Consider the following 12,812-nt stretch of genomic DNA (forward strand, 5'->3'; position numbering starts at 1 on the left):
TACATACACTTTTTGTATGTCTGTTATATGTCAATAAAGTTTTTAGAAGAAAGCAAAGACTTTGGTTTTGATTCTGGCTCTGCCCAAATGAACTCCCTGTACACTGAATTCCTATCTACACGACAGAAGCAATGGGACCAGCCCTGCTGGGTTCAAGGAGTTTCTTGGGGTAAGGACTTCAGAAAATAAAGTATGTAAACCTGCTACCTGCACCCAACAACCGCAGAGCACCACACAAATGTGAGACTCTTGCTGTAAAAACTGAAGCTCATGGAAACCCTGGTCCCTTATCGTGTGGTGGAACTCATTCTGACAAAGCACAACCACAGTGCCAAATGGATCAAAGAGGACAACAAGATCAGAGTGAGCCACAAGGCAGGACAGTAAAGACTGTCCTGGGAAATCTCAGCCCCAGTTATTGTGTCTGTGACAGGCCTCAATTTACAGCTGGGTCATGGTGAGTAAAGTTGGAAGGCCGCTGCTCTGCCCCTCCTGACGGGACTGTGTGACAAAGACAGATGCAGGGGCACGGGTGCCCTCACCTCCTCCTTCATGCCGGTCTCCAGCAGCAGCATCACACATGCTTCGATGGGCAGCGCGATCTCCCGGCCACTTCGCTTCAAGTGTTCTTCCAATGGAGTCCCGAAGGCTGGCTTCTCCGCCCACTTATCTACAGCAGCAAACCGGTCAGTAAGACCCGACAACCTTGCGGCATCACCAACCCACTGCCTCCCCAAGCTACCAAAGCAGATTATTATTAGCAGACTGGTAGATGGGGCTTTGGGAAAGAGGAACATGTGTCCCACTAACTTTCGTTGTCTACCGCTTACTACAACGTAAAAATGCAACAGGCCAGGACAGGCCTTATGGGGCAGAAGCATGTCTACATAGCACCCAAAGGCAGGGTGCCTGGGAGAAGGGGCTCCCGCCCCCGGTATCACATCCACATTAACATATGACAGGTGGGCAGACTTGGCTAAACAGAGGATACACGGAACACTGTATTTCTGAAAAAGAAATTTATTCTAGCCATGCAAAAAAGCACCGGCCTTCATCTAGAAGACAAGTAATAGAGAAGACTCCTTCAATGTGAAAAAGAAGTAACTTCTCAAAATTTTAAACACAAGTCAAGCACGGTCACACAGGACTGGAGATGCTGGTGTGAACTCAGATGCGACACCTCAGGATAGGCAATACCTTCGAGTGCCATTCCCAGCAGGTCCAACAACTAAGCAGGAAAGAAGGCAGCACCTACAGCCCTACAGCACGAGGCTGGGAGCTATGCTGACAGCAGGAAGGCAATTTTTTACCTTATGTTCAAGTCATAGACTCTGCTTTGGACCACAAAAGATTTGAGGCAGTTTGGCAGAAATACATACAAGAAAGCAGGAAAACAGAAGGAGGAAGACAGGAAAGGGCTGTACTAAGTCAGAACAGGCAGTGGGGGGTTGGCTCTGGCCTGCCGGGGGCTGCAGGGACTGAGCGCTGTCTGGGAGGCTCTTGGAAGCACAGAGGGAAACCAGCTGGTGAAAACTCCGTGTGAGGAGCACTCAGTTCTTCCTACTGTTCAGAATGGCTCCCCTGCCTCTCACATTGTTAATGGGCATTTACTGTTTGAATCTTGGCTCAAAGCAGGCAGTGTTCTCTGTGTCTTCCTACACCTGCCCACATGGAAGAGCACATGCAGGGCCCATCACATGGGCTGCACACAGGGAGGGGAGAGAAGTGAAACCCCATAAAACCACGGACTTGAGCACTTGCGAAAAGCTAAAATTCAACAGAAAGAACAGGTGGGCAGAAGCTGAAGGATGAGGTGAGGGAAGAGGGTGGTGGACAAAATCAGGGAGTAAGCCACTCTCAGAAGTGTCTGGAGCCCCGTGCGTCTGGTCCAGCCCCGGCCACTGAAATTCCTAACAAAGCAAGCAGCCAGGGGCCTGGCCCTTCTCAGGCAGAGGGCTCTGTGATGGCCCCTCAGAGGCCAGCTCTTACCTTGAATACTTTGTCCCTTTTATCTAAAGCAATGATTCTTGGCGTGGGCAGAACACGGCCACCTGATGCTTCTGCTGGGGGATACATCAGAACCACCCAGGAAAGTGGGGCCAATCGCCCCTGTCATCTCCTCCAGCACATGCCTGGCGCTGAGAGGCAGTAGGCTCCAACTCCTGCTGCAACTTTCTAGTGAACAGTGGAGATTGTGCCCTACTCCCCACCCTGCTCACATGTGAGAACCACTGACCTAGAAATAACTCCTGGTGCAAACTCCACCAAAGTCACTGGCCTCTCAAACAACACACCTATTACGTGCCACACACCACAACAGCACTGGAGTTCACAGAGACTCCCACCCTTGGTGTGAGAGCAGTCTAATCATGAGGAAAATACAGGACACACATGTAAACACACAACAGCAATGAACAACACAAGACACATTTGGTGAGTCAGGGCATAAAGATGGTACAGACAGTGTCACAGAGTATGGTGTCTGTCTACAGGGGCTGGGTAGACCAGGTGGTCCTGTTGGTGCTGAACCAGGCGAGGGGGCACAGTGCCTCCCAAAAGGCTGCAGCTTCCCCTTGGACCACACCCATGTTGCTACGTGGGAAAGCAGACCCTGGGTCACCAGACCCTCTGAACTTTCATGGGAAGCCAGAAATTAGGATTGTATGAAAAAAAGTATAGTTTTTGAATGATGGCAACTAGTTGTTTTTTTTTTTTAAGATTTTATTTATTTTTAGAAAAGGGAAGGAAGGAAGACAGAGAGGGAAACATCAATGTGTAGTTGCCTCTCAAGTGCCCCATACTGGGAACTTGGCCCACGACCCAAGCATGTGCCCTGACCGGGAATTGAACCAATGGCCCTTTGGTTCTCAGGCCAGCACTCAATCCACTGACCAATACCAGCCAGGGCAGCAACTACTTTTTAAAAAAAACTTTAATGAGATGTGCCAGCCTACAATTTCTGGTATAGACTATAGATGCTAGAACAATTCAGGAGACAGTGCTCACTGTTAGCTTCGGTTGTAAGAGAAGACCTTGCAAGGAGGGGAGCTTGAGGGGGTCTTAGAAGACAGACAAGAATTTGAAAGACCAAGAAGAAAACCTGAGAAAAGACTGAAAACTTGAGTCCAGAAACTGACATTTCATCCCACAAGTTCATGCACAAGGGGACAAAGACATGGAGCACAGACATACAACAGAAGTGGAAAGGAAAGGTGCCACAGGCAGAACATGACAGAACTGACCACAGTGATGAGAAAGGAAAGAGAGGATGCCTCGAAGACTTCAAACCCGATTGTCTGGAGAAAATGACAGCTGGTGTGAGGGGGAGTCCGTTTAAGGTGACAGCCAGTGATCAAGGCGAGAGCTGAGGCTGTCAAATGAGGGTTTCTAGGGGAAAAGGGATAAGGGAGGGAGGGAGAGACACAAGAGCAAGGACAGCACTTTGGCAAAGGCTGCCTTCTGGCAAGGGGACAGAAATGGAGAAAACGCAGCCCTAACAGTAAAAGAAAACAATCGGGTGAAAGGAGGGGAAAAACTTTAACAAGAAAGAGGTGGCCTAAGCTGTGTCAAATGCCAGGATGTGACAATTAAGACATCACTACTCCTTTGGGAATTACAGTGTTGTTGTTTTCTTAACAGCAGAGTAATTAAGAGTAGAAACCAGACTGTAAAGTGGGAAGGTGGTAGGAAGGTGCAAGTGGCAGGTGGAGATGAGCCATTCAAGGAGCCCACCAGAAAAACGAAGGAGAATGATGTTAAATGGGACACTGTGCCAGCTGACCATGAGCAGGAAATCAGGGCATGCAGGGCCCCTGGGGGCAGGGGAGGCAAATTATTTTTCTACAACAGGGACACTCAGGGTCTTTCTGAAAACAGAGAAAAAGAAAAGGAAGAAGAAGACAGGACAAAGATGAGAGGCAGATATGAGGACAGGCAGAGGTGGAAGAGGCTGAACTCCGAGGCTGAGATGAAGGCAGCAACCTCAGAAAGGGAAAAAGGTGGGTCACATTTCCTTTACTGGCTGCCCCCTCCCCGATACTAGCTTTCCTTATTCCGTCCTCAACCCCTTCCTGCCCCCTCTCTCTTCCCCATGATTTTCTGACACACTTCTCTAGGAAAAATAGGCTTAGGAGAAAAACAGAATGGAAGTTAAAAAAAAAAAAGAGTGCTGAATTAATCTTCTCCTTTTTGTTCTTGTCAATCAACTCTTCCCAACAAGACTCTAAGCCTTGCAGAAGCTAAAATGATGTTTACTACTTTGTCCCCTGCAGGGCCCTGAACACAGTAGGTATTCCATAAACACAGGTTCTCTGTGCTCTGAACTTGGCCTGTGAGTCTGCCTCTGCCTCGTCTGAGGCTGGATGCTCACCAGCAGCCTCTTTTCTTTGCACCATGCTCAGTGGCATCACCCTTGAACCAGGAAATGGATCACTCAGAACAGCAAGGGCACTTGTCCTGGAAAGAACAGCCAGGAGCATCAGTCACACTGCACTAGAGACTACTAACGAGCTGACTCTGTGGTCATCGAGGTATAGAATTTCCCAATTCCATAACCTACAAACTTCCAGCCACAAAGCCAGAACCTGCTGGGACCTCCTAAAATTTAGTGGAGAAGTAGCACTTATGAGGGTGCCAGTGTGTGTGCACACCCACAACACAACCCCTGCTCACACACCTGCTTCCTATCTTTATAGCCAGTAACTACACTCAGCATCTGGTTTCATCCTTTTTCAGTTAGTTCAATAACGGTTTTGCAGGGAACAACCTAAGCTCCAAATGTCAGATCCATACCTCAAGCAAAACAGTAAAATAGACCCAAAGAAGACACAGCAACTTCTGCTTCAACAGTGTTTACTGGCTGATCTCTGTTGGTAAATGCTCTGATGGCAAGTCAGAGAGAATCAGAACCAAAAGGAGAAATGTTCAAATAAAGCTATAAAACTAAACATTAGGTGAAGTTCAGTCCACTCATAACAACGATGGGCAGTATCTGCAGTGTGCTTGAATGAGGTGGGCAAAATACCAGCACCGATGCACAAAAGAGCCTTGTGTCCAGACAACAGGAAATCTGAAGGATGTGGTCAAGGGCTTACGATTCAGTCACCGACTAAGTGCCTGATGATGGGGCATCAAGGACTGGCTTAGAAATTCCTTTTGTAAAGTCCAAAGCATTTTCCCTATAATGTGTGCTCATGGAGTCACGGCACCAGAATCAAGCCTGGGGGGACAATTAACTGATTGGGAAAAGATTGTTAAAGGCTAGAATTTTTCAAGCCTATTCAGAAGAGGAAAAATATATAGGAACTTCCCCCAAAGATTCCAGAAGATTCTCTAAATGTTCTATTAGTATGTTAATTGGGTTTGGAGGAAATTTGGGAATGCAGCAAGAAAAGATGAGATGATGCTGGGAAACAGGCCCTCCAGCAGAGAGACCGCATCCACAGGAAATGCATGCAGGGTTGGGGAAGGGCAGAGGCAGAGGCAGCAGAGGAGGCGGTAGCGGCACGCAGTTACGTTACCTTGATGGGCTTGCATTTCGGGAAGGGCCTTTTCTAAGACTGCTAATGCTTTTCTATGGTAATCTGCTTGGGCTTCTAATAACTGAGAACAGACCCACATTCAAAAACAAAAGTAATGTTAGCACTGGATGGACACACACACACATGGCTGAGCAAAACTAAAAATGAAATCTTTTGCAAAAAAAAGCTAAAATTACTCAATTTTTATAATGCTTTAACATTGTGTCAAGGGCCCAGTGCTTACCGTGACAAAGAACTTGCCATACTCCCCTTCTTTGGCCATGAAGTTGTACATATCTGCTGCAAGCTGATCCTGAGTAAGAGAGAAGACATTAGCACTGAGAAAGACAGAGCTGAAAGAAAACAGCATATGGAATTAACTTCTTGGAGCTCCGAGTGCAAAACAGGATGGAAACAGAGCCAATGAAGCATCTATCAGCTGACTGGCACAACCTGGTGTGGGGATAAGAAAAGCAACAGGGACCTTATTATAGATAGACACAAAAAGACCTCTAAGGTATGTTGTTAAGAAGCAAGGTATAGCCCTGGCTGGTGTAGCTCAGTGGACTGAGCCACAGGCTGTGAACCGAAGGGTTACCAGTTCAATTCCCAGTCAGGGCACATGCCTGGGTTGTGGACCAGGTCCCTAGTGCGTGCCATGTGAGAGGCAATCACACACTGATGTCTTGCTCCCTTCTCCCTCCCTTCCCCGCTCTCTAAAAATAAATAAATAAAATCTTTAAAAAAAAGAAGTGAGGTATAGAGCCCTACTTATAGTATGTTATTACTTGGGTTAAAAAAAGGAGAGGAAAAATGATACATTTTTATCGCCATGGTTATATAAAAATATCTCTAGATAAAAAACAAGAAATTAGTAAAGTAGCTACCTGCTGGGGGCAGTGGAAATTAGGCAGAAAAAGGACAAGGATAAAAGGAAAACTTCACTATATAATGTTTTATACTTTTGATATTTTTTAAACTAATGTAAGTGAATTACTTTCATAAGTTAGTTTTTAAAATGTGACAGATTAGGCAACTGGATATATATATAGTTAATCTTAATATATACACACATTAGAACTTCATACATATATTTTTAATGTCCTGCCTTCTATTTTTAGCATCAAGGTATACAAAATTAACATGAGGGTCCCTTGTTTATTTAAAAAATCTGAAAAAGCTATTTAGGAGTAACAGACATTCTTTAAGAACTACTGGGAAAGTAACAAAGTGAATTAATGGATTCTCCCCCTGCCAAAAAATAAAAACCAAAGAAAAGAAAAGGAAAAGACAAAGGATGAGTAAAGAAGGGAAGGGATGGAGGGAAGGAGGGAGGAAGAGAGGAAGAGAGCCAAGGAAGGAAGGAAGGAAGGAAGGAAGGAAGGTCGGTTGGCCAGCCTGACATGAATGGAAGTTAGGGATGAGCTGGTGTGAATCTGTGCTAATTTTGGTAGCCAAGGTGTTAAGAGTCTAGCAGTTACCTGGGGTCAGAGGACAGAAAAGGAAGCCTTGGGCTTGGTGAGGTGAGAACTGTTAACTGACAGGTGCATGCGCATCACTCATAACGATAAAACTTCTGAGAAACTATACCCTAAAGAAAGGGTAGATCAGAAAAAATTCGTGAAGCAGACATGGAAGTAATAGGGTATATCTGTTTTGGACTGGCTCTGGGTCAGGGACAGTAAAACATCTCCCTGAGATTTCATAAACACAGACCTGCTTTCATGAAGGTTATACACTTGGGTTTCACTATATGTGTGGTCCAGGAATCTTAAGAGTAAGAACGCTGAGTTAAAAAATGGCCCATACTGCTAATAAATACTCTCTGGGGAGACTCATTACCAAATCCCCACGAATTCCACATATGAAGTCCCTCTTAAAATGAGCTTACAATACAAAATTATGAAACAAATGAGAAAACAACCAGCATAAAGCAAACTCCCACCACTCTTACCAAAGACTGTTGAAATAAGTATATACAAAATTATTTTTTAAATTAAAAATAAGTACTAAAAAGAACGTAACAGCAAAAAAGGAAGAATTCAAGAACTGAAACTTCAGAAATGAAAAATACAGTCAATGAAATTTAAAACTCAATGTGAATAAATTAAACAGCAAATCAGACACAGCTAATGTAATCAGTGAAACAGAACTTAGACCTCAGGAAATTACCCAAAAGTTAGCATAAAGAAAGAGAAAATATTTTCCTAGGTTGAAAATACATTTCACCATTTGAAATGACAAGCCATGGTATGGAAGCTTAGGGAAGAGACTTCAGCCCATAATGTACTACCAGTTCAGACTCCACAAACCTCTAGCCAAATTTACATCTAATAAGTAGCCAACATCTTAACCTAGCTAAGATTTAAGTTATAACAAGACTGCTGGGTGAATGACACTGGCAAAGCTAATACCCTGCTGAACAGAATTATGCTAGTGTGAGACTATTTTATCGGAAGAATTTATCTGAATAACATCTTTTAAAATGCAAGGCTATGGCATGACTTTGGGAGTTTAGAACTGATCAAGGTTTGCTATATTGAAAAGTGAATTACAGCATGACCTGATTAAACTAAAATAAAACAGACCCAACACTATCTAGTAGAATAAAGAGGACATTTTTGGAAAAGGATAAATAGTAAGAGCAAGAAAAGTCGAAGTTGATCATTCTATAAGTCATCAAAGACCTGTGTCTTTACCACCTCAAACTACCTTTGGAATAACATCTGTTTTCACAGATACATGACAGAGAATGAGGTCACTTACCCATCTAATCTGGAATTTAATCCACAAGATACAAAGTTCCATTTATCCCAAATTATAAACCACTGTCCAAGCAACACTTAAAAAATAATTCTTCCCTTCCTTATAGACATATGATAACCCTTTTATTATAAATTCAATCTTTAAATATAATAGCATTTTAGAAGATCTTAGAAAATCTGATCTATTTTGGTGCCTAAAACAACTGTACATTGTTTTAATTGTAACTTTATGGTATGTCTTGCTATGGTTTCTCTCCTTTTTTTTCACCTATTCTTTATTTTAAATAAGCTTAAACATTTTTTGTTGAGTTTTTAAAATACACTACTTGACTTTAAAAAAATGTTTTATTCTAATTATATAGGAATGCACTCTTAGAAAATAAAAAGAAAATAAAAACCAGTTTTAATACCATTCAGAGTACTCTGATAAGAATTATGTAAAAACAATTTGACCTTTCACCTATCATTTGCAAAAACCAAAGGTTGATGCCAATACATGTTTGCACACCTTGCATTGTTCTACTTTATTTCCAGCTTCATCCATCTCTTCCTTTAGGGTATCTATTTTTGACGGAAGCCCCTGAAAGTTGGTTCCTGAAGATTTGTGAGCCTGGTTCCACCTGCAAAACACAAGGGTAGTCATTATCTGAGAATCACCTGTATATACGTGGCCTTATGTACCTGAGGGAGACAGATTCCTTCCACAAAACTGATTCTACTTGGGACAGGTACCAGCACCTGGATGGCAGTTTCTCTCATGTTTATCCTCTAAGAATGGAATCAGGCAAAAAGAGCCATCAGCTTCTCACCATGACAGGATCTTACACTGCTGGAAGGTACTGTCTGCTCCAAGCAAAACTGACCATGTCTTGTCTCACATAAACCTCACTGCCAGAAATCGGCCACAAAACCCGTTTCCTACAGTGTGTAGTAACGGACTCCTTGCTATAAAACACCCCACTCTCGTGCTTTGAGCTGAATATTCCCTATACCACTGGAAGTCAGTTCCACAGGACTCTTAGGACTCTTCCTACTTCCATCCTGACCTGTGATGACTTTCAGCAAGTAAAAGCCATAACTCTGGTCATGTATCTAGCAACTGATAGCTATGAAAGCACTTTGATAAAAAATCCTTGTAAGAATAAATATTCTAAAGACAAACATCTACAGCGAATCTTAAACATAATGTAGAATACTATGTTCCTTTTACAGTAAGTCAAAATGACAAAATAAGAATATATACTATAGCAATAATACGGAAGCTCATGGGGGCAGAGGTGATAACTAACTTGACTTTTAATGGAGTGGTGTTTCTCCCTGCCTCCAAAGCGAACAGCAGATTAGTGGTGCATCTGATAGTCAACAGTGTCTTACAAACAAGGCAGCATTGTCACAGCTTTTCCAAGTCAGCAATAAAAGCATCTGACATGAAGAAACTCTGTAAATGACAGCTGTGTTGCCATGTTTGCCAAACAGATAATCATATCTACTTCACGGGACTTGAGTGAGGATTAAGAGCTAACAAGTAGGTGCCAGCAAAGCCATGTGGTTTTATAAATAAAGTTTTATTGGAACACAGCGATGCTCATTCATGTACAGATTGTACAGGGCTGCCTTTATGCCACAGTGGCAGAGCCAAGCAATTGCAACAGGAACCATCTGAGTTGCAAAGATGAAAACATTTTTATTATCTGGCCCTTTACAGATGAAGTTTGTCAACCCTTGTGATAAAGTAGGAGAAAAGACCTGGCAGTGGTGGCTGCCTGGCCATTCCCAACTCCCAGGGACCCAGGGAGAAACCCACATAGGTCACTGATACAAATGTGCTCATCAAGAAAGCAGCTGAGGCTGTGGCCAGGCCACAGTGCACTAGACCAGTCATATGACATCAGCCCACAAGTCAGCAGCTGTCTGGGGTGGTACTTAGTTTTACCCAAGTGCCTCTCTTCTGAGTGTGGCATTTGATTGTGAAGGTAATCATAATGGCACATGGGCTTTGACCATGCTGGGACCCTGAAGAGCTAAGATCACAGATCTAATTATTCCTACGCTCTACTTTGCCAAGAGCAATGCTCTTAGAACTGTCTTCTCTCCCCTCAAGGCACTCAGGTTTCTTTTTTCTTTCCTCTTTTCATTATTGGTTCACAAAGATCAGGACGGTCTAGTCTAGTATCATCCCTTCTGCCATGATTGGGAGAATAAGGCCTCAAAGCAGGTGCAAGCAGCTCAGGTGGGTGAACATATGACAATTTCCACTTGTCCATAAAGGGGTCTTTCTCTCACCCGTGTTGGGGATGGGAAGGGTGAATGGGGAGGAGGCATGCTGCCGCATTATTGGTTATTCTTCCAGCTCTACCTTACCTGGCTCTGACTGAGTCCCAGTCTAACACCAACTTGGCAAGCTGTTTCCTCTGTTTTTGGATGTTGGGAATCTCCACCTAGAAAGAACATAATATCTCACACCAATTGGGATGAACTTTGGGTTTTTGGCTTAACATTTAAAACTAAAATATTTATTTATGGATTTCTTTTCTCTTAGGCAAAGGATTGTGAACTGTCAATTCACTCCCTGTATTTCCAAAAAGAAGTCAAAGCCACTGATTATTGTTAAGTTTTCAGACACAAGAGCACCATTTGCTGCCCAGCCTGTACCAGAAGTGCCCACCTCTGCTATGCTATATAATGGGTCCACAATCTCCTTCTCCACGAAGACCTCGTGCTGAGAGAGCTCTAGAGCCAGCTGATTCTCGGCATCTCCACATGTCTCCAGCATCCTCCTTTAGAACAACAAACACAAGTTCACTAAATCAAGCACCTACTTACAAAGGGGAGTCAGTTCTGCCCTCTATATAATAGATGCCTATTATATAGCCATGAACACCCCACCCCACCCCCCTACTTCCACTAACCCAGGGTGCCTGGCTCTTTCTGAGAGTAGTGCCTCTTACCCCAGGAGAGAGTCTTCCAGCTGTGTTGCTGCCTCTTGCATATTCTGAGCGAGAGCTGTCAGAGGGAGCTTTTTCTGGAAAGCCAAAGAGTTTTTTTCATGAATATTGACACCCATTGTCAGTTACCTACTTCAGGTCATCATTCATTGATTTCTCCTCCAGGCAAAGAACACAGGTAGGAGACAGCCTTTCTGGGCTCTTGCTGTGGTTTCAAAGGTATGAGCTGTGTGACTTAAGCTCTGGTCAATTTCTGTGCACCTAGAATACGGGTATGATAATGTTGAGAGTGTCTCGGGGCCGTTAAGGATAGAAGGAGGTATTCAACCTCAGGTACTGAGGATGTGTTAAGTACCCAGTAAATGTTAGCTGATGCTTTGTTGTTGTTGTTGCTGTTAACATTATTAATGAACAGGTGCACACTATGTCTCAGGCATGAGGGACACAAGACACAGACTTGCTCTGATATCACAACAAAAATAAATGCAGTATGGCGCTCAACTTCAAAAACTTTCGTCAGAATAGACATTCTTATAGTGGCAGTTAAGTTGGCTATAATCAAAAGATTAAGCTTTAGCTACAGATCCAAAACTAGCTGAATTTCTAAAGAAACATTTTTTAGATTTTTAAGCACAAAGCCACTTATTTTCTGATCACAGGTTTTTGTTTTTTTTTTCTCAGCTAGAAATGGCCATAAGGACCACCTGATTAAGTTTTCATTGCATAGTCAAGAAACCTGAAGGCTTAGAGGTTAGACAGAATGACCCAGGAGAGGGATGGCAGAGCCAGACCCCAGTGCTGGTGGCCTGAGCCTCAGAATCAGTCTTGCACCACTGGCTGATGGCACACCTCAGGATACTAGGAAAGTAAGAAGTGTGTTGGTTACACCACCATAATCTGCTAACAGAAAGTGCTTTCAATGTGTAGTGTCCCATGTAACTCTGCCTCCCCACTAGAAAGGGTACTCACATTAGACACAGGATCCACCTCACTCTGGCTCTGCGCCTTAACCTTGGGCATGCCACCTGTCTTTCCTGCTTTCACAGGGCTCCATCTGACACACTCACACCTGTATTTGCTTGTATTGTACAGAACACCTCTGAGAGGCTACTGAAGGAATGCTGGTGGTTCTGAAGAGGGTAACAGGGAAAGACCTCACTTTGTGTTCTTTTGTATATTCTGGAGTTTGACCATATAAATGTACAGCATGTTCGAAAGCGTCCACTGAATTTAAAATAAACAACTAGTATATTTACCCATCCCTCCTCTACCCAAGTTATTTTCAATAAGTATCCAGCTTCACTTGCCCGCTTGCCCACTTCCACACTTCTAGACTTGGAATATATGAGAAAATGGGCAGTGTGTTTTCATTTCAGTAGAAGATAATCCTTTCTGAGGGAATTTAATTAAATGTAATAATCAAGAGAAATATACTTGGTGCAACTCTAGAGCTGTACAGGCCTATGGGGGAATATCACAGAGAGGAATCTTTTCTGATGAGTATCATTCCAACTCCCAGCTGTAAACAGCCTGTGGTTTCTATGCTCTGACCCCAAAGCCACATCAATCCTGTTTCTCATGTC

General features: G+C 43.5%; 1 protein-coding gene across 6 annotated transcripts in view; it reads right to left on the bottom strand.

The window, feature by feature from the left end:
* The window catches only part of ARHGAP17 (Rho GTPase activating protein 17), a 91,898-nt gene that overhangs the window by 31,874 nt on the left and 47,212 nt on the right, over positions 1-12,812 (bottom strand). For all 6 annotated transcript variants that reach the window (XM_037127427.2, XM_053671805.1, XM_053671804.1 and 3 more), the window contains 7 exons: positions 11,233-11,306; positions 10,950-11,061; positions 10,646-10,722; positions 8,793-8,904; positions 5,764-5,832; positions 5,520-5,601; positions 543-670 (listed from right to left, as the gene is read on the bottom strand). In XM_037127427.2, the coding sequence (XP_036983322.2) occupies positions 543-670; positions 5,520-5,601; positions 5,764-5,832; positions 8,793-8,904; positions 10,646-10,722; positions 10,950-11,061; positions 11,233-11,306 (654 nt within the window). The remainder of the gene's footprint in view (positions 1-542; positions 671-5,519; positions 5,602-5,763; positions 5,833-8,792; positions 8,905-10,645; positions 10,723-10,949; positions 11,062-11,232; positions 11,307-12,812) is intronic.

Source organism: Artibeus jamaicensis, unplaced genomic scaffold, assembly GCF_021234435.1.
Source record: "Artibeus jamaicensis isolate MK-2021 breed Jamaican fruit bat unplaced genomic scaffold, CSHL_Jam_final contig_700, whole genome shotgun sequence".
Taxonomy (NCBI): domain Eukaryota; kingdom Metazoa; phylum Chordata; class Mammalia; order Chiroptera; family Phyllostomidae; genus Artibeus; species Artibeus jamaicensis.